The 22,158-nt window shown below is 35.2% G+C and overlaps 3 protein-coding genes across 6 annotated transcripts; 1 reads left to right on the plus strand and 2 right to left on the minus strand.

The window, feature by feature from the left end:
* Window positions 1–1,841: 1,841 nt before the first annotated feature.
* LOC116854084 (zinc finger protein 143-like) lies at window positions 1,842–10,635 on the plus strand. 4 transcript variants are annotated; one of them, XM_032835638.1, is made up of 6 exons: window positions 1,842–1,957; window positions 3,518–4,486; window positions 6,508–6,860; window positions 7,540–7,701; window positions 7,859–8,258; window positions 10,233–10,635. In XM_032835638.1, the coding sequence occupies exons 2-6, from the start codon at window positions 3,562–3,564 to the stop codon at window positions 10,346–10,348; spliced, it is 1,956 nt and encodes a 651-aa protein (XP_032691529.1). In that variant the 5' UTR covers window positions 1,842–1,957; window positions 3,518–3,561; the 3' UTR covers window positions 10,349–10,635. The 4 variants fall into 4 exon arrangements, with proteins under 4 accessions (XP_032691529.1, XP_032691539.1, XP_032691522.1 ...); XM_032835648.1 differs by lacking the exon at window positions 1,842–1,957 and adding an exon at window positions 1,964–3,253; XM_032835631.1 differs by lacking the exon at window positions 1,842–1,957 and adding an exon at window positions 1,964–2,763.
* Window positions 10,594–15,784, minus strand: LOC116854113 (GILT-like protein 1). The gene is made up of 5 exons (XM_032835712.1): window positions 15,614–15,784; window positions 15,048–15,212; window positions 14,343–14,540; window positions 11,360–11,515; window positions 10,594–10,810 (listed from the first exon to the last, which is right to left on the minus strand). The coding sequence occupies exons 1-5, from the start codon at window positions 15,689–15,691 to the stop codon at window positions 10,715–10,717; spliced, it is 693 nt and encodes a 230-aa protein (XP_032691603.1). The 5' UTR covers window positions 15,692–15,784; the 3' UTR covers window positions 10,594–10,714.
* A 2,616-nt stretch (window positions 15,785–18,400) lies between these two features.
* Window positions 18,401–21,301, minus strand: LOC116853849 (cytochrome c oxidase assembly factor 7 homolog). The gene is made up of 3 exons (XM_032835130.1): window positions 20,916–21,301; window positions 20,712–20,846; window positions 18,401–19,081 (listed from the first exon to the last, which is right to left on the minus strand). The coding sequence occupies exons 1-3, from the start codon at window positions 21,013–21,015 to the stop codon at window positions 18,612–18,614; spliced, it is 705 nt and encodes a 234-aa protein (XP_032691021.1). The 5' UTR covers window positions 21,016–21,301; the 3' UTR covers window positions 18,401–18,611.
* Between the last annotated feature and the right edge of the window lie 857 nt (window positions 21,302–22,158).

Here is a 22,158-nt window from a genome sequence, read left to right on the forward strand (position 1 = left end):
ATACATATAACAACGATGCAGTAGCCTGCAATAGGAGAGCAAGGAGTGAACGACTTGTCCTCATGTGGTGCGCGCGTAGAAGCTGTTGTTAATAAGTGACGCGTGTGTGGCAGCTGGTTTTACATTTTTTGCCCCCCACACTCGATTCTTAGGGCTCGAGCGACGAAAGATCATCTCGAGCGCTCTCCCTTTCTCTCTCGCTCTCGCGGCTTCTCTTGTCATCTTTCGTTTCTCTTACTCATACGGTTTACCTCGTTTCAAACACTTCGTCAAGATGGTTCAACGATTTTAACAACAGAATGTAACATGTTGACGGTGTGTAATCAAAACATGAATTGCGTGCGAATCAAAGTGCATGTGACGTGTAATAATATTTAGCACATTCTTAACCCTTTAAGGCAGATTGTGTATAATCATGTAGGAGAAAATGTCGAGTAGCCAGCACTCCCGCGTTAGTTTTTGGCGTTCTTGAGATTTTATCAAATATTCAGGCGTATTGTAATTTATTACTTATTTGTGAATTATTTACCAATTATTGTTATTTATTTATTCGTTTTCTTTTAAATACACATCTTAATATTTGATAATAATCGCGAAAATAGGTAAAGTGCCGACTATTGAACGTTTTTTTCTATTCACTTTGGATCTTTCTTAAACTTTTTATATTGGCAAATTAATGATTTTGTTGATATAATACTATCGATCCATCTATAGATAGAGTTATATTTTTCGTCCTTACTCATGAAACAATGATCTTGTTACTGAAGAAACCAATATGGCGACTATGTACAAAGCAGAATCGTTGATGCTCGAAACAGTGTAATTTTTTACGAAAAAAGTAAGAAAACATTTTATTTTCTCAATTTTTTATCGATATTATCATAAAAGGTTGCCGCTTTTATGTTTATTACAATGGTTATAAAATTTATTAAATTCTGTAGCTGAGGCACGCTTTTGTGCACTTAAAATGATAGATACGAAACGATAAGATTGCGTTAAATTCCATTTGAATTTCAATGTGAATCAATCATCATCTTTGGTCTGTTCTTTTCAGCTGCACTGCTGAACTGGTGCAATAAGTTAGAGTGAGAAAAAATATACTTGTCTCACTTTAATTATTGCACCAGTTCAGCAATGCAGCTGAAAAGAACAGACCACTATTGATTTAAATTGAAATTCAGACTAAACCTTATGTAATGTGTTATCGTTTTGTATTCATCACATTTCAAACAGAAACGTGCAAACATGAATCTACATAATTATGTGTATTCAGAAAATCGTAATTATCGACGGTCAGATTTATTTAAACCTTTCATCTCAGAAATATGTCTTAAGACTATTTTGTGAAGAAAACAATTCTACTCGAACGGGATCGATGTCTGGGCTTTAAAAGGTCAAAATTAGAGATAAGAATTCAATTGTTTTAAAGCCAATTTCTGATTTCAGGACTAACACTTATCAAAACGGCCAGTGCAATAAGAGAAAGAGGTGCGTACTACCAGAAGATTCAATTTCAGTTTCTCGTGTGCGAACAAAGTAGGTTGCATTATGTTTATTCTTTCCTTTGAATCTCCATCATGTCGGGAATTAATTTCTCCAACGTGTATGACTCTCTCTTTAATTCATTGACTTTTTCTAGGCTGACGTTTGCGAGAAGGTAGCGGCATGTTGCGTGGGCGAAATCATGAATGACCGCGCGACAATCTTCAACGGAGGAGAAGGCAAGCGTCGGTGCCTCGTCGCAAAGAAGACGAAGAAGAAGAAGAAGCAGCAACAGCAGCAGCAACAGGAGGAGGAGAAGGACGTCGATCGCGACGCGCGTGTATTACGCGCGCCGGCAGATGTTCAGGCGCGCCTGCCGGCCGCCACCACCCCCGATCGCCACGAAGAGAGACCGCAGCGGCGGCGAAACCCCCGCTGTTGGTGCCGCCGCAACGACAAGTGCAGCCGCGATGTGGCAAGTGCAACGTACCCTGAACGAGGGGAACGTGATGCGGCCACGCGAGTGGGCGGCGCGTGTTGCCTTCTCATGCCCTCTCCGTGGCCGGCGTCGTTGTTGTCTTACAATATTCCGCCCTCCAGTCTCTTGAAGGAGAGCCACGCCGACGAAGGGCTAGACCGCTAGGGGAGGGGAGAAGATCTTCGTCCTCTCGGGCCGCTCCTTGGAGGAAAAGCGTCGTCTCGGCACGCTGTGATAGTCTTGAGAGAGACGCGGATACGATCGGTGCTGCGAAAGCGCGAGCCGTCTTCTTCTTATCGGGAGCAGTTGCCGTCGACGCGCTGTTGTTCTGTCTCTTCGGCTGTTGTTTCTCGCGATCGCTATCACGCGCGTGCCACCGAGCGTACCCTCCAACGGAAAAGACCGGCGCGATAAGCCAGTGGTCCGCGCAATCGGCGCGTACATGTCGATACGTTGATACCGCGGTAAGGCGCTTCTCGAATACGCTTCTTCTCAGTTTCTGTGCTACTTCCGGCCCCCCAGTGGAGAGCGAGCCGTTGTTGTGCCGGACAGCTTTCTATCTTCGTAGCGACGGCATGATACACAAGTCTGGTCTCTTCGCGGTGATCTTATGTTTCCTCGCGAGCGGAAGATTTCGTTGTTGTGCTTCGTGTTTGATTGTATTTCGCTCTGTCCTGAACGCACGGGGTGTGCGGGTAGGAACTACTGACTCGTACGATAACGCCTTTGACGCGTACGTACATGGACGATGTTGAAAGAGAGATCTAGAGGAGCTTGCGAAAATTTTGGGAGGCGAAAACATGGTGAAGCAACGTCGTGTCGTGGCTTACTTTAATGGAGATCAAGTCACAACTGCTGCAGCTTAGCTGTCGAAAAACTGTTGTTGAGAGAAAGGGAGGATATTGCTTGAATCTGCGAATTGACGGGCGCAAAGTCAACCATACCGTTTCCTTCGGTTGTGCCTAAAAATTTGCGATACAGCGCGATACAGCGACGTTATGAATATTAGTGTCCTATTGCAGTTGTGACTTTTCCTCCGCAGGTGTAACGTAGCATAGAAATATCGTAGGTGCGTGCTCGATAATGCGGAATTACGTCAATGGTCGTGTGAATAAAGGAGCGTCCTATTAATTGCGACTAATCGTCGAAGCACAGGAACACGCGAACGCTTTCCATTATCCAGTTTTTAATTAGTCTTCAATTAACTCGAGGTCCAGGAAAAAGAGACCAGAATAACAGGAAGGCGGAACCGCGCGACAATCTGCCAATTTTGAACACGATCTGCGTTAATCCGTAAGTTTGTTCGCGTCATTGCTATCATCATCCGTGGATGTTCGATGCCTCGGAGGCTTTGTCGGCTCCGTTATCACGCCTTACGTAGTAACGCGAGTTCTGATAGTCGAGCGAGAGAGAACGCGAGACGAGGGAGGGAAGAGGGTCAAGCATGAAAACGTCTGACGATGGCTTTCTCAATCCGCGCGAGCGAGTGACGTTACAAAATCACAGTTTCGCAATTCGATCCATGCGTTGCACTAATATCGCCATGTTTGACGGCAGGCTGCCGGACGCGTCGCGACGACGAGCCCGGAACGAAGGAGGAGATGCACCTCGAGGATTACCACGGCGAGAGAAGCGAGGAGGACGTACGACGACCGGTGTCAACCGGCCTGGAGCAGGACGACTTCGCGGACGACAGTTCCTCGCAATTGGTGACGTCGATGGCGTTGACCACGATGAGCATCGGCGTGGGCCAGCCACACTGTTGGGCGACATCGCAGTCCGACAGCCTTTTCTCCCCGTTGGACTCCGGCGCGGACCCGCGCGAATATCTCGACTGGGATCAAGTGCCCACTATCTTTCAGTATCCCTCTCAGTATCTCTCTACCGGTGACGGATCACCGGAGAGTACCTGTAGCGAGGCGATCACGCCGACCTGGAACAATCCAATGGCAACGACGGACGATGGGTCGGAGGACAAGTCAGAATGCTTGGCTCAGAGGCTACCCTCAGTTGGCTCGGCCTTTTCCTTCTCGCGCACGTTCTGCAACACGGTTTACCCAGAGTATAGCGTCGAGTCGCAGAGTTATCAGGACTACCAGGATTGTCAAGAGGATGTAGTGTCGTTGCTGATGAGCATGCAGAATGACAACGTTCCAGGGCACTACGGTTCCTCGTCCGCGCAGACGTCCGTCGGCGATGAGTTCGACCTAAGTCTGATAAGAGGCGATCCGACTTCGCTGCTGAGCGGCGTGGTGGATTCGCCCTCGTCGCCGCCGTCTTGCCTCACCGACGACCTTCACCAGGAATCATTCCAGAACTTCAACGGCCAATATTATGCGGTCGGACATCTCGTTTCGTCGCAACAGCAGCAGTCTACGCTGTCGACGATCAATTTCGCCGGCGAGGTCGGCGGCTCCACAGAGAATTTCGGCAACCAAGTGATATTGCCGCGCAGCGAGGGTCTGCTGCTTGGAAACCGACGCGTCGCCGCGTCTGTAGAGAATGAAAAAAACAATAAGTCATATGGTGAGTTTGTTGCATCATCAATAATTTTCATTTGATTTTTAACCGACTTCAAAAAAGGACTTCTCAGTTTACCTCTATATATGTTTATATTTGTATATTCTGTTGTAACTCGATAATCGTTAGAGATATTGAGATGAAACTTTTTGTGGCTTATTCTAGTATGTTATTTATATAGTTATTGAATTAAATATAAAAACTCGATTTGCCCAGATGATCTGGAAATTGAATAATTCCATTACTTTCTTGAAATTCCGAGAATATCTAGAGACAAAACAAAATTTTAATTTTTAACCGAAAAACTTTTTAATCAACTTTAATCTTTATTATTAAAAATAATTAAAAAGTACGAAATATAAGATTTAGAAAATATATAAATCGCCCTTAGAAATCCTAAAAGAGAAAGAGAGAGAGAAAAAAAAGAAATTCCATATAATTCGCTCTTAAAAACCCTAAAAGTCTCTAAAAAGTATAAAATAATGTTGACTCAATATTCCTATACATCTACAATCTTATTCTTAATAATGCTTCTAATATTCTTATATTAAATATACTTCTAATATTCTAGTGATATTAGAATCGACGTGAAAGAAACAGATTTAGCAGATAACGAACTATATAACTAAACAAGCTAGATTATAGCGCCGATTTTTAATATCGTTGAAATATTAGGATAGGATTGTAGGTACATAAAAATATTTTGTCAAAATTACTTCATAGTTTTGAAAGCTATTTAGATTTCTGAAACCGATTTATTTTGGCTAATTGATTTTTGTGTTTATTTCATTTTTATAGGATTTGTTTTTATGTTTTATTAGATTGATATATATTCGACTTTCTTTACATGACTCTTCATTAGTAGAAGCGACATTTTTGCGTAGTTGTCTTTTAATTATTTATGTTGCATGTAAAACATATTCTATATTTCTATTGTATCTTAGCGTTAAATGTAACTGTTCTATCTTCTTCTCATGTTCTTAGTGTAATTTTTAGCTTGCATAAATAAAACTCAGCGGGTCAACGGTCTACTAAATATTTTTAGTAAATCTGATAAATACTATTAAAACCAAATTGCAGTGAATTTTTAGTATCAAATGTTTTCGGTGTTTTCGTATTAATTAAATATATTGTTTATTATTTATTTCAAGCGCAACAAATAAGATATATATGCTGATCTTGTCTCAAATATTTTTTGTATTTCTTGCGTTATAAAAATTAATAATGTTATAAATATATTGTATATTACACTCAGAAAAAATGTGGTAATGACTATACGTGACAATTATACGAGTTTCATGTAGAATTATGTAGAATTGTAATATATATATTATTAAACTATTTTATGTAACTAAAACTTTAGTTACAATAACTACAGAATAGTTTATTAAACTATATACATTACAATTCTACATATTACATACGTAGAAATACTATATACATCGAAAAAATATTAGTACCCATTGAAATCTAATATATTTAAATTAACAATTATTGTTTCATATAAGCAATGATATATAATTTTTTTAGAAAAATATTGAAGTCATGAATTTCAACAATGTCATCACTTTTTAATTGAATATTATAATAATCTTTTGAGAAATACAATACAATTATCTTAATAATAATGTAATATATTCTCCTGACATTTAAAAACATATTCTCAATCCAATATTTTGTACCTTCCATTCATGATAATTATTTTTGAATAATAATATGTGTGTTTCCTTGTTAAATCCTATAAAATCCTATAGAATATTAATGCAAATAATTTATTTTTTTTAACATTATGCAATCTCATTTAAAGATTTACATCTTAGAATTAAAGATACTAGAATGATACTAGAAATTTTCGGTACTAGAATGTTCTTTCTATATAGTTGCAATCATCTTAGCTTTCCCTATGAATATATTATATCAAGTGCAACGAACAGGATGCATATGCCGATGTTATTGCTGCACTTATAATTTCTGCTGCGATTGTACTTACGTTCTCAACTAACATACTAATGTGCATCACGTTACAGATTGCACAAAACCTGTGGAAGACAACTTCGGATCGACTTACCTGTGTCGCTGGATCGACTGCGGCTGTGCGTTCACCGAGCAGGAAGGTCTAGTGCGGCATATTGAGAGGCGACACGTGGAGTCGTCCTCGGGGAATACGCACGGCCACGGCAGACGGATGCAGCGGGACCGAGACAAGGAGCAGCGAGAAGCTAAAGAAGCAGGAGAAGGTTTCCCGACGGCATCGGCGAGTCGCGAGGACGAGTTCGCCTGCTTGTGGCAAGGATGCTTGCGCGCGCGACCCTTTAATGCGAGATACAAGCTGCTCATTCACATGCGAGTACATACCCACGAGAAGCCGAATAAATGTACGGTTAGTGTCGTTATATTTGTTCGTTTGCCCCTCATTACTTTAATTATATACGTCAGTCTTAATTATATACGTTATTGTCAGTCTCAATTATATACGTTATTGTCAGTCTCGACCTCTCATCATCGACCTCTCAATATAACTTTCACGGTTAGTTGCAAATCTCTCGATAACAGCTACGATAACACTGGAGCAGGGAGGAAATCGAGCTTAGGCACTATGATGCGCGAGATACCGACGATTTTTATGAGAGCTCCCAAAAGCGAGATAAAAAGTTAGAGAAAGAGGTAGGAAGAGGAAAAAAGAGTATCCCAAACGAAACAGACGTTCATGAAAGAAGAAGGGGAATATTCTTGTAGCACCATATGTTACATATGTGTGTAAGGTGGTTTCTTAATATTTATTTTATCGGTCGCCCTACTGATTTTGGTATGACACTTGCATGGCAGGGTAAGGTGCAACGGTGAATGACCGTTCATTGGTAAATAACCGCTGATTTATTCTTTTTTTTGCGTAGAGAAATTGTTTCTCTTGAAAAAAATAATCAATTTTGCCCCGTTTTTTTCCTGTTATTAATTCCAGTTAATTTGGTTTTTACGCTTTGTCGTTTCTCTTTGTATAAATAAATCTGTTTACAAATTGTTTGTCGACGAAATACTAATCTTTACGTTTGACTTTTCAGTTCCCGGGCTGCAAGAAAGCCTTTAGCCGCTTGGAGAACTTGAAGATTCACCAACGATCGCACACGGGCGAACGACCTTACGCATGTCAACACAACGGTTGCTCGAAAGCATTTAGTAATAGCAGCGATCGGGCCAAACATCAAAGAACGCACTATGATAGAGTACGATATTTCTTTACTTATGCAGCTTTATGTACAACCGCAATGATAGTTAATCATTTTTCATGCAAAATAACTTCCACTTTTATCTTGGAAAAGTCTCCGAATTAATTTGCATATAAAATTGATAACGTTAATCGTGCTTCCTCTCCTTTTCCAGAAGCCATACGCTTGTCAGGTGAGCGGCTGCGGCAAGCGTTATACGGATCCATCGAGTCTCAGAAAGCATCTGAAGAATCATTCAGAAAACTCCAGTACATTATCTAGTTTGTTGTCGCCGTCGGATAAAATTCCCATGTCAGTCGCCACAAACAATGCAACAGCGCATGGATTAAATCCAACGATTCCGCGTCGGCAGAGCCAAGACGTGAAAACGAACCATCCGCCTTACGAGTTGTCTAAAACATATGTGAAGGAGGAAGACACATTGTCCAACGACACGCACCAGGCGACCAGAATTCCCATGAACTTCGACAACAATCAACAAGAATACGTGCCGATTGAGTCGGTGTGTCATCTTCTCATCAACGACGTCCACAACGTGCACAACGAAAGTACAGGTAATAATGAATTCCTGCTTAAAAGATTTGATAGAATTGCATAAGAAAAATTGTTATGTCACTGAATCGTGTTTTTGATAACGAATGATAAAATCACACATAGAAAGATATTCAAATAAATATCCGATCGTTAAAAATAAATTATATATAAAACAAAAGAAATTGATAACACTGTTATTCGAGTTGAAATAAGTCGATATATTCAAATAAACATCCGATCGTTAAAAATAAATTATATATAAAACAAAAGAAATTGATAATACTGTTATTCGAGTTGAAATAAGAAATTGCAGTTCCTGATAGAAATGATACGTTCAGATAAAGTCAAAGAATACTTCAATAAAATTTGCACATATTTTTGTCAATCTTTATCGGATTTTTTAAGCAGAGATACATTCAATTGATTGAATTTTGGGCACGTAGTACTGAATCTCTTTGAGTTTTTATATAATTAATGCTGCGGAATTAGTGCGATTTGATTATTTGAAATAAAGTTCTTTAGGATCAAAGAGTTCATGATGCATGCCGAAGATTACACATGTTTAATCAATCTCGAATCACTCACTGTCTCGCGAATATCCTTTCGATTATACTGTATCGCGCTTTATCGTGATGGTATCGTATCATATTCTTAGCATGTTTTATCTTAACAAGCAACTTCAATTGGTATCTTCGATGAAAAAAAACCTGGCCGAAATGCGATAAGGAGCACGAACTTGCTACTCGGTTAGACTGCTTACGCGTCGTTCTTTCCATATGTAGAAAGTATACCGTGAAGATAAAACATGACCTTTAACTTTCACTAGCAATAGCAAGATCTTGTCTCTGGGACAAGTTCCATTACAGCTTTCCTTCGGTGAAAATACAATTTATTAAATGAGACAGATATGGAACTGTTTCAACCGAGGTTGAATCTCAGCAATTGTAAAAATCTATTCTAATTTATTTTGTTGTGAGTTATCTTATGCGCTTATCATAGCCGTGTGTTACTTTTTTTTGTTTATTGCACATTTATTCATTGCACATTTATTCGCACATGTACTTTTCCAGAATTTTAATTTGAGAAATATACTTTATCAGAATTTTATATATTTCATCAGAGAATATACTATATTAGAATTTTAATTTGAAAAAGTTACAAAGATTAATATTAATACTTGACGTATATATTATATAATATTAAATATTAAATTAAAACAAAAATTCGATTTGTTTTCTATGTAGAGACAAATTAATTTTTTCTTTGATAAGTTTTTCATAATACTGTTGTAAAGAGAATAAACTCTTCTTTTAAGTACATAATAATAATAATAATGAGCTTTTCTAAAATTTCTGATGAATATATTTAAAGATTATCACACGAAGAAAAAATTTGTTTTACTTAAAATAACTATTACTTAAAGGAAGAAAAGTAAACTGAAGCAATCGCTTTTTTTTGCAAAATTTTGTAGAATAGAATAGAATAGAATTTTGTATGATATATTTCTATGCATACGACATTACCGCACCTCTTGCAATAGCAATATTAGCATTCTCATGTTGCGTGTAATTTCGATAGGAAGAGATTTCCTGCGGAGATTATCAGCTCTGCCATTAGATTGCTCGTGCTCGCGCGTGCTGGCTTTTTTTTTGTCGTGCATCGCGAGTCGAGAGATAGAGAGGTGTCGGTGACAGTGTCGCGCTTGGCCGTCTATAGTTAATCTCAGAGGAGGTTCGCTGCGCTTTTATGCCTTTACCCCATACAGAGTCTTAAAATAATATTCTTTGCTTTTTTGGACTCGCGGCCGTACGCGCGAGCGTGCACGCGTGACAAAACAGATGACGCGTTGCCACGTGCCACGCACCCGTGCCGTTGCCAAAGGAGCCGTCGCGTAATTTCGTGAAAGTGTATAAAAACGCGCGGGCGCGGGATCGAATGCGAGCAGCGAAAGAACGAGAGAAAGAGGGAGGCATATCGTCGTGATATTGTTTCAGGGTATTGCGCGCCCGCGGAGGACGACGTGCCGGATTTCCACGAGCTCGGCGCCGACATCGAGCGGCAGTTCCACGAGCTGAGCGCCCTGGACGACGCTATTTTCATCGACGGATAATTTCCCTCAGCGGGAGAACCGCTTTTTCTCGCTCTTTCATGGAGGCGAAGCCGAAGGGGCGAAGGGGGACACTCCTCTCATCCTACCGTCGTGATCTCATTGTCGGCGCGACGCGCTGCGTTTCCAAAGACTCGTTTGTTTTCTTTATTTTTTTTTCTTCTCTCTTTTATACGAACATTTTTATACTTATTAGTATCGTTGTATTTGACAAATCATATATATTTTTGTACATAGGCACATATGAATATTATGATAAGCAAACAATATATCGTTTATTTAGACCGCGAGAGCGATTATTTGTCCCCGCACCTCTAACTCGCGCGAGTTGGCCTAGTTTATTTCTTCCTTTTTCTCTCGATTCTCCTCTCAATTCACGCACACGTTTGGCTTCTCGGTCAAATGTCGACAGATTAATCCGACGAAGTTGCGCAACGCCTCGTCTTGATTCTCCTGAGAATACACCTGTGCACACACGGGATAATTAGTTCGCTCGATGTAAATAAAGCAGGCAGAATTTTATTATATGCTTCGGAATAAAATGTTTGAAATTATTTGGGAAAATAATAGAAAAGTGTTTGCAATCAACAGAAACATTAGTAGCAACATTGCAGCTATTATATTAAAGTAGAAACTTCCTAGACAGCATGAGCTCTAAAAACGACGCATAAGATAATTTACAGATGCCTTTTAGTCATCTTTATGATACATCTTTTAGAGATATCACAAACATAACTAAAAAATAACTAAAAGACATCTTAAAGTCATCTTATGCGTCATTTTTAGAGCTCGTGTTGTCTGGGTTGTATATAATCGTTTTTTGAAATAACATATGATTATACAAGAGAATTAGTTTGCCAGATACAGATAAATAAGTAAACAGAATTTTACTGTACGTTTTGCAACAAAATCTCCGAGAAATCGTTTGGAAAAATAATAGAAGGACGAGAATGTAAAATAAAAATTTATATATAATCGTGTTTTAAAGCAATATATCATGATTGTACGTCTTACCCCGTTGATGATTATCGTCGGAACGAATGCCAACGGTGGATTGAGGGCCGCCGTCTTATCACCGTTCGCAGCGAGCAAATCGTCTCCGAGCGAGCTTTCAATGCAGCTGTCGATTGCTGTTTTCGTTTCTTCACTCACGCCAGAATTTTGAGCACACTAAAATTTGACATTCGTTGACATTTATATCCTTCTTATATTTTTATCGTTTGTTACGTTTGTTTTTAAAACACATCGTCTTATGCATTAAACATTTTTGCCTGTTCCGACCGCGGTGACTAAAAACATAACGGAGCAAGTTATAGTTGCTGCCTCGTGTGAGCTGGCAAACATGAAACATTTTACAACACTGTGCATATAATTAAAGCATAAAACGCATCAGTTACTATTCATGGAACACGTTTTGAGATATTGTATTCACATTTCTTCTGTATTTTACGCCTAAGATATCACTTAATTTCTCAGAAAGGTTGCGTAAACAGGAATATAAATATTGTAAAATTAACTAAAATTTATTTATAAAATCAGAATATATTATTTTTAGGTTTGATATCATTTCAAGATTTTCGATGCAAAAGTGGGTAAAATAGATAAAATCGTTATAAAAATTAATCTAATAATTTTTATCTCATATATCCTCAGATTACATCATAGCGTACATTTCGTTAATTAAATAATTTTTATCTCATATCCTCAGATTATATCATAGTGTTATCATATTTCTTTAATCAAATTAAAGTGTGCAGGTCTATTGAATAATATCTTATTTTATTCTACATCTTATTTCTTTCATTAAATTAAGATATGCATAGTTTGTGTAATATATATTATAATATCTTATCTCAAAATTTAGAGTGTTACATAAGAGTAAGTATTTTAAATTTAATTTTATATTTCAGGTACTAAGATATTCTTGATAATATAGCAAGATAGATAAATAACAACAGATTTGGAGATATACAGGATGATTCAGAACAACCTTTTAATATTAAAATTATCTTATTAAAAATCTTTACAAAATTCTACACTTTTTCCTTTGACAAAACTTCGGCAAACGCATAATTGTAAAGTTATTACTAAAAAGTAGTTACCCATTGCCAAAACACAATCTCTATTGTGCGTAGGAAAGGTTCTTCTAACTGGCAATGTTATAACTTGTAATGTTGTAATCGCGCGCACATATACGGCAAGCACGTCTTTGATAATCCCTGGGAGAAACACGTGTTTGTCTCACATAGCACAAGATTTAAAAGATATCCCAAAGATATCCAGAGGATTGCTAAATGTTCGCATAAGTCCTCAGAATATCCTAAAAATATTCCGAGAACTTCTAAATGTCCACACAAGTCCCCAAGATATCCCTTCAAGATCTTATGCTATGAGGGTATTTATTTTATGTGTTTTTTCCAAGGTTTGGCAGTCACCGAACAATTCACCGATTGCGATTAACGATGATCTAGTTGAGTAGTGTTATTTCTTTTGATTCTGATTGTAGGAGTAAAAGAGGTCGGAAGAGTAATATCGAGAGGTAGGTTGTGCTTGCCGTATGTGTGTGTATGTGTGCACAATTGCAACATTACAAGTTACAACATTGCCAGTTAGAAGAATCTTTCTTATACACAATAGAGATTGTATTTTGACAATAAATATTGGAACGTAGCTAATGTGGCGAAGAACTGACTACAGCGGGCACCTGACCTTGGCGTGTCACGGTGAGTTGCCTATCTTTTTTTGATCCCGGCCGGGGTTAATAGGGTAACTATTTTTGATAATAACTTTATAATTACGCGTTTGCCGAAGTTTTGCCAAAGAAACAAGCGTCTTGAAAGAATTTTATCAAGATTTTGTAATTTTAATATTAAAAGGTTATCCTGTATCACTGAGAGATATATATATACTGATAAAAAAATCTAAAAAGTAAGAAAATATGTATTCAATGGCTACTAATAATATAGTTATACTAATAATGTAATTATATTAATATACATATTTTTATATTATATATTTTTATATTTTATATACATTTATATTTTATATTTTTATATATGAAAAAACATTTCTCTTAAATGAGAAAATACCCAGACAGCATGAGTTTTAAAAACGACGCATAAGATAACTTTAAGATGCCTTTTAATCATTTTTATGATACATTTTTGAGAGGTGTCATAAACATAACTAAAAGACCTTTTAAAGTCATCTTATGCGTCACTTTTAGAGCTCGTGTTGTTTGGATATTTTTATATTATATATTTTTATATTTTATATACATTTATATTTTATATTTTTATATATGAAAAAACATTTCTCTTAAATGAGAAAATACCCAGACAGCATGAGTTCTAAAAACGCATAAGATAACTTTAAGATGCCTTTTAATCATCTTTATGATACATTTTTTAGAGGTGTCATAAACATAACTAAAAGACCTCTTAAAGTCATCTTATGCGTCACTTTTAGAGCTCGTGCTGTTTGGATATATTTTCCTAAAGCCGTTGCTTTTCATGAAAGCAATTAATTATTTTGTGTTTAAACAAAAATCTTTAGATTTAATTGATATGTTAGTAATACCTACCGAGTAAATATTTTCTGTGCAATTTTTCTCTCAATATACGCATATCTTTAATTGATTTATCTTATTCGTTTATTTTTTGTTTAAATGTCTTAATATCGCAATGTTTAAAAAATACTGTTTTGTCAAAAACAGAATTACCAAAATATCTCTAAATCTCATTACTTAATCACCTTTTCAGAATTGTCTGATGCAGGTATCTCCCATGACACGCTATCCCGTGAATTCGATGAGAAAGTGTGTCAAAAGGTCTTGTTGTAATTACAGCTAAATGTCAGTTCGTTGACTTTTGCCCATCGGCAGTACAGAGATTAATTACAAGGTACTTCGACACGAACACTTGTTGGTTGCGGCCTCAATGGTACTTTAATGAGTCACGTCAACGTAGCCAGGTGGAAAATTATGGTGATAACTCACCTGCGGCACAGCGGTCGACGGGTTTCTGCTGGACATTGCACAATTTACCACGTTGACCATCAGTTGCTCCTGTTTCTCGGCGGTTTCGGAGGATTTTATCGCATCGATGGCGCACGATTGGGCCTTATTACCGCGACATTCGGAAGGTCCGTGTTGACATTGGAATTGCCACGGACTGGTTGCGCTTTCGCGCGTATGCTACAGGTATACGCCATCAATTTGCATTAATACATCGGCTTTAAAAGCACGTTCTTCGCGATCGACGCAAAACAGGTGTGCAAAAATGAGGAGATGGGAAGGCCATCTTCTCGTGTTCTCAAGGACACGAGCGAGACGGACTAACGATCCTTTGTGCCTGGAGTGATTCATAAGTCCCATATGCATAATGGACAAAAATTATCCTTCTTTCTCATTAAAGTAGCTCCCAAAAGAAACTCGACATAAAAATGAAATACAAATAGAAGAAAAAAGTAAGAAAAAAGAGAAAATGAAAAAATTTACTGATTCTATTAAAATACATGAAACTGTATTTTTTAGAATATCTTGATTGAGTTACATCGAGCACCATTATATCAATTAATAAGTGGATTAATAAGTGGAAACTTTAATGGTTGACAAACAAAACACTTAAGATACTATTATCTGATTGCCGCCTCTCTATCGTAAGGATGAAGATCCAAAAGATGCGATTAAACATTTACTTACCGTAGCTTTACCGTAAGGAATCAACGTGACGTGGATGTAGTCCTTCAATTGTCTATACGACGGTGCTAGCTGAGTTGTAATAAATCGCTTACTATCGCCACATAACGACTCGTAGTAGATATCTACGTTCACGATGTTATTCCCAGAGGTCAACGATGAATTGCTCTTAAAATAAAATTTATATGATAATTATGCGCTTAAAGATTATAAATATTAAGCATCATTTCCTTTCTCTCGTATATTTTATGCTTTTTTTTACGGAAAACAATCAAGAGAAATTAATAGGAACGATTTCAAGCAATTTTGATTGTGTAGTTCGCTATTAAGCAGAGAACAATAAAAATAGTAATAAAAGATAACATACATTATTAAAATATTACTTGATAGAAGCGATTAATTCAGTAATTCCATCAAATCTATGGATATTCTGTTACAAATATTATTCTGTGTATTTTGTGTGGAATCACTCCGCCGAATTTTTATAAATATTGATTAATCACTTACGGATAACAACTATTGTGCTTACAGATTTACTAGTCCATTACGGTTGGAAATTTGTTACTTACCATACCACCGTGACAAGAAAACGCAACAAAGGCGGCAATCGCCAGCCAGGCCCGCGAGTTGAACAGGTAGTACCGCATGGTTGTGCCGCTCGTTAACGAATAAACTCTTTCGAGAGAAGGTGCTCTTTAACTCGTTGCGACTAGTAGCATCCGCAAACGGTGAAGAACGTGAGAGCAGCAAAGAGGGGCAGACGAAAAGCAACGAGGAGGGATATTCGGAGAGAGGGAGAGAGTGAAATGAGATAATCGATAATAATGACTAATCTCCGCGACATTAGTAAAGGACATTTTGTTCGGACATTGATCCGACTATCTGGAGTCTGAGAGGTCTGGAGCTATGATAACCGTAATTGACGGATGTCAAAGGTTTTAGTACAGAAATAAGCAAGTTCTTTTGAAAAGAGCTTATTTCGAATTGTCTGCAATGTATATACAATGTGCGAAAAATGTACCGGTATGTTTCGAAAACAAAATATTTTAGAAAAAAATATTCGAAATAAAAGTTTAATACTATAAGATGTATTTAGTGAGTATTGATTTAAATTATATTTTTAATTAATTAATTTATTTAAAAGATATATTTAGTTTTATTTTAGTTCGGCTTCGACTAGCATTGCCAAAGTGAAATAAAAATCAACGTAATAATCCTAAATGAAAACCTATATTTTTTATTGCTTATTCTTGTAGTTAACGTGTTTTCAAAATAGTATAAAGGTTTTTTTGTTAAGAATTCTCTGAGTTATACTCAGCAAACACAACATCTCATGTAACGTACATGTTAGTTGTAATTTCCTACTAAACAATATAACTTATATAACACGTATGTTGTATAACAGTTGTATTGCACTTCTAATTGGTAACCCGTTGAACACATAATCGTTGTTCAGTGGAAAACATATCTTCCATCTTTCCCAAGATATTACGAATTTTCCAAGATAAATCATCGTTTTATTTTATTTTTCTTTTCACACTTGTTTATGCACAAACGCAAATTATTATTAACTTTGTTATTTCATTCAAGATAGAGGCAGAAAAAAGTGCAATAATTGAGATCAACGTTGTCCAAAGAGTGCAAAAAATGCAAGAGCTAATAAGTGTTATCTACCTTATACATTCGCCTTTCATGCTACGAAATGTCAATTAAAATGATATGATATGGAATTTAATGTGATAATAAAGTAAATATTAAAAATGTAAAAACTATTTTACATATTTTGTGTATAAAGTAAACTTAGATCAACTTAGATAGACATATTTTGACATATTGTCTGAATAATGGCTGAATTAAGAACTTCAAAATTAGAAAATCGTCAATTGCAATAAATATGTAAAAATGCGTTCACACACAATAAGAATATTACTAGTATATAAAAAAAAGGCATCTGATGCCATGAAAATTACTGTTTATTTGCCGACAAATGGATCAATCAATCTTAAGTTATGAAAAGTTATTATGAAAATTAAAAGTAAACGTTTTTTAGAATCAAAATATAGCTTAATGAAATAGTATTTTTTAAAACAATATATTTTAATCATGTTGTGCTATTTATAATTGCATCATAAAGTATATATTAAATGTTTGCATACTTTGTTCAGTATCTCTACCTAAGAATATACTTTTGAAAACTTTTTCATAACTTTATAACATATTGTCTATGTTTTAAAATTCACTGTCAGCACTGAAAGCTACAATTTACACTACATATATTATAGATTTTCAGCGCTATCAGCAATTTTGAAACACAGTCTTTATCTCCATTTCTTAAATATATATACACACACAGATTTATTGATACACCAATATGCAAAAATTAATATCGCCAATTGATTATTCTAATTATTCCATATACAAAAATATTAAGATGAGGTTGTCGAAAAATTAATAGTGTACAAGATATTTCATATCTTGTATTAAAAAATTTGAGGATAAAACGTCAAATATTTCAGAAAGTGTTCACTTTTTGATGATTTTAGCTGGGAATTTTTATGTGTAGAATAATCAGAGGAATTGATTTATTTTAAATAAACTATATGATTCCATTTAAAAAATTTAATGTGATTTTTACTTAATCTTGAAAACTCAAGCCAAGGTCTAAGATGCTTAGTTAATGCATTCCTTGATATTTATAATAATTTTTGTATTTAACATTTTTCTTTAAAATATTTCTTTTTCTAAATATTTCTTTTTCAAGATATTTTGCCGGAACCTTTTGAACACTTTGTACACACACACACACACACACGCGCGCGCGCGTATATATATGTATGTATGTGAATATGTACATATGTAAATATTCATATGTAGCATAAATCTATTAGATTGATGCAATATATGCATACTTATGTTGTGTGTTATTTCTAATTTCTATCCTTTAATGATGAAATCAAAGACATTTTGGTGCGATATCGTTAGTGCACACCGACACATATACGTGCTTCATGCATACCAACGCTAATGCTGGTGCGGTGTTAACTTTAATTGTTTCTCAGCATAACATTACATGTTGCAACACTTCCTTGATGAGTTTCATAACACATTTTATATCTAATAAGAGAATTTGCAAAACTTATTGAAGAAAAGCATTGCAATCTTTAATTAGGTGATTGTATATCAATCACCTCATATATATTAGCCAGACTTCTATTCTTTATTTTTTATTATAGATATAACTCAAAGAGTCTTACCAGTGAGTTTTTCTAAATATTTTTTGAAATTCATTAATTTGTAACATAAATTTGACTCAGAGGATTGCACACAAGGAAAATCTGATCAAATAAAACAATCAGTAAAACAATTATAACATATATTTGTAATACAGATTAAATTAACAATTTATGCTACGGACACTCGAATACGTCACGATGGCAACAGATGTGTATGTTGAAATTTGGCAGTTGATATTCATTTTCAAAACTTACATACAGACACATCGTACAACGCAACGTCAGTTTGACGTGCAACAAAAATCACGTCTTAAGCAGCTAATATCAAGGAGTGTTATGGATTCACGCCTTGATGGAACTTCAATTCTGGCTGTACAGCTTTTAATTCTGCATGCAGTTTCAAAGCGCGTTTTTGGAAGATCTCGGCAAGCGCGTCGTCTTTCTGTACACCATCTCCGCGTTTGTGCATTTGCGACAGATTTGCACAAGCATACGGATTGCCAAACTCGCAGCTCTTCAAAGATAGCTTATATGCCTCCTTATAGTTCTTGTCGATAATGCCTTCTAGGCCAGCCAAGTATATTCCCGAAAGGTAGAAACACGCTTTATCCGAATTGAACATATCGCAGGCTTTCTTCAGTTGTTGGACACCCGTCTTAATCTGCGTGGCCCTGTCTTTCTCTCCTATATCGTTCTTAGATGTGCCTAATATACCAGCATGCAAACAGCCATATTCATCGTTTAACTCACAACCTTTCGACATATATTTGTATCCTGTCTGTATGTCCTTCTTACAACCTTTACCTGTATGAAACAGAAAAAAGAATATTATAATGCATATAAATTTCCAGTTGACATATTTAGTTGTTGCTATATAATTTAGAAAATAAAAACATATATTCTCTTTACTAGAAATTAAAAAAATTAAAATAAAAAAATATATATAATGTAGCATCACTATAAAAAATATATCTTAAACATATATTAGTTATATGTATATTATTTTTTTTATTCACAATTATTAACAGACTAGATTGTTTTTGTAGCTATTATGATTTATTAAAATGATAATATATTATTAAATATATTATAGTAGATATTATTAAAATGATAATATGTCTGTCACATCAATGAATTATAAAATCTCATATATATATATATATATATATATATATATATATATATATATATATATATATATATATATACACTTGTATATTTTTTAGAAAAGGTGAGATCATAATATATAATATTTACTTAACATTAACTATACTATAATGACAACATTGCACTAATTTTCACGTTATTTAACATGTGATATTGAATTTATAACTTTAGTTATATGTCTGTGTATGTGTGTGTTCAATATATTATATAGTGAACATATAATGTGCCGATTGAATTATTAGATCAATCTTATCTATAGAACATTTGAATAATTGTGAATAGATTTTTTTCTTAAGGACAGTATTAAAAGAAATATAATTCATTGTTTCAATCAACAAAATATTTATAATAATTGAGAGTTTTATGGAAGTTGCATAATTAGAAAAAAATTTTTTTAATTATTTAACATACCTATATATATATGTGTACTTTGATAAATATCATGGTTAGAAACAATGAATCAAATACCAAATATATAGATATATATTACTATATATTTTTAGGAAAGTATTTTAAGAGCAAATATAAATATGTATTTACAAAATCTTAGAGCAATTGTAGAAATTGAAAAATTAAAAACACTTCTTATTATCAGTTTTGAATAAGGATTCCTATTCCAAAAGTCTGTCTGTTGTCCAAAAAATATAGTGTGAGAGTATTGTAATTCAAATTATTGTGAACTTTTATTGTAAATGAATAGAAATATTTTATAATCATGGATTGGTTCAAGCTTTTTTTTTAAATTATTCTATTTATGTTTTTTAAAAACTCCTCCGATAGGAGGAAATCTTTTATATTTTCAGTGAATACAATATCTGTTATCGAATAAAATGGGTCTGTAATTAAAATAGATTTACTTTCAAAATGTCACTTTCTTTGCGTAATGAGAGCATTGAAAAAATGTGATCTACAGTTTGCTTAGAGGTTCACTCCTCATATAATGGATTTTTCAAATGTTTTTTTTTATTTAATTGATGTTGATATCAACATAATGTAATTTTAATCTTGACCAACATATTTCTATGAAGATTAGTAAAATTGTGAAATATTTTTCTTTATGAGGTTCTCTAATTTAATTTTTATTTTATAAAAATATATGTATCCTTTTAAACTTGCAGTGCTTATGAGAATGTAATTGCAGTCTTTTTTTTCATATTGAACGGTCGATAAAAAAAAATGTCGATACTTTCATTTTCTCTTCTGGAATGATAATCGTAATAATGTCTAGTTATCAGTCAAAATTATTTCTTACCGTACAGTTACTCACCGAGCGCCACAAAATCACCGTATTTCGTGCAGCTTCTGCCATAATTATACTTGTCACAAGTCGTTTTGTATATCGATGCGGCCTTTTCCAAATTTTGATCTAGGCTTTCATAATAATCGCCCAATAGATGGCACACTATCCGTAAAGCAGTTTTAGTTTTTAGGTTAGATTTGGTATTGCGTGCTATATGATATCTTTATTTACCTTCTGGCTTTTTTTCGCTATAGCAGCTAAACTGGTATTCGATGTGTAAGTTCTTCAAGTATTCCTTCACTTCCTCTTCATTTTTTAAGTTATAAGCCATCGTCCGACGAACAAAGCTTCTCAAGAAGCAGCACTTAAAATTACATTTATAAAGAGGTAGACGATGACTGCATTCGTTTTGGACGTTCACGCGTGTAAGCGCTGTAAGCTTATAAATGTTTATAAGTGTGTTTAGAATTTGGGTTGCATTCCAAAACGTCTTTTTTAAGGAAATTTTACTCGATACTCTATAGTATATATAACGTGAACTATAAGTATTGAGAAAATTTTCTTCAAAAAAGATGTTTACGTGTAGCAATTGGGTTTCCAATAGGATTAATCGCAGTGGTATAAATTGTTTAGAGAAAAAGTTCCCTAGGTTATCGGATTAAGATGGACCCGATTCACTACGGTACGATTGGACACAGATTGTAATAATTAGTTCGACCTGGTAATTCACTAGATAATCCTTTGCATCGGTTGGTTGTGTCCAATCGTACCGTGCTACATTGGGACGCTCCCCTTTCAGCGGCTTGATTGACGACATGCGAATGAGATATGCAAAGATGTATAGTTCACGTTACGTATACTGTAGATTCTCGCATGCGTATCTCATTTGCATACCATCAAGAATCAAAAAGCCCCAGGGCCCTTATTCTTGAAATAGTTGCGTATACGTAAAGCGTCTTCTACAATGGCAGTAGGAGTAGTAGTAAGAAATAAGCAGTAAGTAAATAGACCAATCACAATCGATTATTTTTGAAACTTGAGAATGGAATTGGTCAATTTGCTTACTGCTTATTTCTTACTACTACTCCTACTGCCATTGTAGAAGACGCTTTAGTTTTACTGCGCAGTTATTTTATGGTATGATTAAACCTGCGCAGTAAAATTTATGTATACGCAACTATTTCAAGAATAAGGTAGCTGGGACCTCGAAAAATGTCGCATACGATATTTTTATGAAAAACTATAACTAGTTCATGTTACGTATATTATAGTTTTTTATCGAAATATTGTATAAATATTTTTCAAGAGTACGACCCCTGGGCTGCGTTCCAAAATTCTACTCAGTGGGTAGAATATATTTAATTGTCCAATCATGATAAAGAAATCCTAGTTATCTTTATTCTTATTGGTCAATTAAATACTATTCTACCCGTCGAGTAGAGCTTTGGAACGCAGTCCAGAATTAGCTGATACG

This window comes from Odontomachus brunneus, unplaced genomic scaffold, assembly GCF_010583005.1.
Source record: "Odontomachus brunneus isolate Ranch 3 - 2012 unplaced genomic scaffold, Obru_v1 Obru_scaffold_001, whole genome shotgun sequence".
NCBI lineage: Eukaryota > Metazoa > Arthropoda > Insecta > Hymenoptera > Formicidae > Odontomachus > Odontomachus brunneus.

What these genes read in the sequence shown, in the direction of transcription:
- LOC116854084 (XM_032835631.1), top strand. Translation starts at nt 2,709, where the DNA reads ATGTTGAAAGAGAGATCTAGAGGAGCTTGCGAAAATTTTGGGAGGCGA. An exon ending in AAAAAACAATAAGTCATATG is followed by an intron (nt 4,487 to 6,507) that starts GTGAGTTTGTTG and finishes ATCACGTTACAG; the next exon opens with ATTGCACAAAACCTGTGGAA. An exon ending in CGTGCACAACGAAAGTACAG is followed by an intron (nt 8,259 to 10,232) that starts GTAATAATGAAT and finishes ATATTGTTTCAG; the next exon opens with GGTATTGCGCGCCCGCGGAG.
- LOC116854113 (XM_032835712.1), bottom strand. Translation starts at nt 15,691, where the DNA reads ATGCGGTACTACCTGTTCAACTCGCGGGCCTGGCTGGCGATTGCCGCC. An exon ending in TTTCTTGTCACGGTGGTATG is followed by an intron (nt 15,213 to 15,613) that starts GTAAGTAACAAA and finishes TTTTATTTTAAG; the next exon opens with AGCAATTCATCGTTGACCTC. An exon ending in CGACGATAATCATCAACGGG is followed by an intron (nt 10,811 to 11,359) that starts GTAAGACGTACA and finishes GTGTGTGCACAG; the next exon opens with GTGTATTCTCAGGAGAATCA.
- LOC116853849 (XM_032835130.1), bottom strand. Translation starts at nt 21,015, where the DNA reads ATGGCTTATAACTTAAAAAATGAAGAGGAAGTGAAGGAATACTTGAAG. An exon ending in TAGCGAAAAAAAGCCAGAAG is followed by an intron (nt 20,847 to 20,915) that starts GTAAATAAAGAT and finishes CTTTACGGATAG; the next exon opens with TGTGCCATCTATTGGGCGAT. An exon ending in CGGTGATTTTGTGGCGCTCG is followed by an intron (nt 19,082 to 20,711) that starts GTGAGTAACTGT and finishes TGTTTCATACAG; the next exon opens with GTAAAGGTTGTAAGAAGGAC.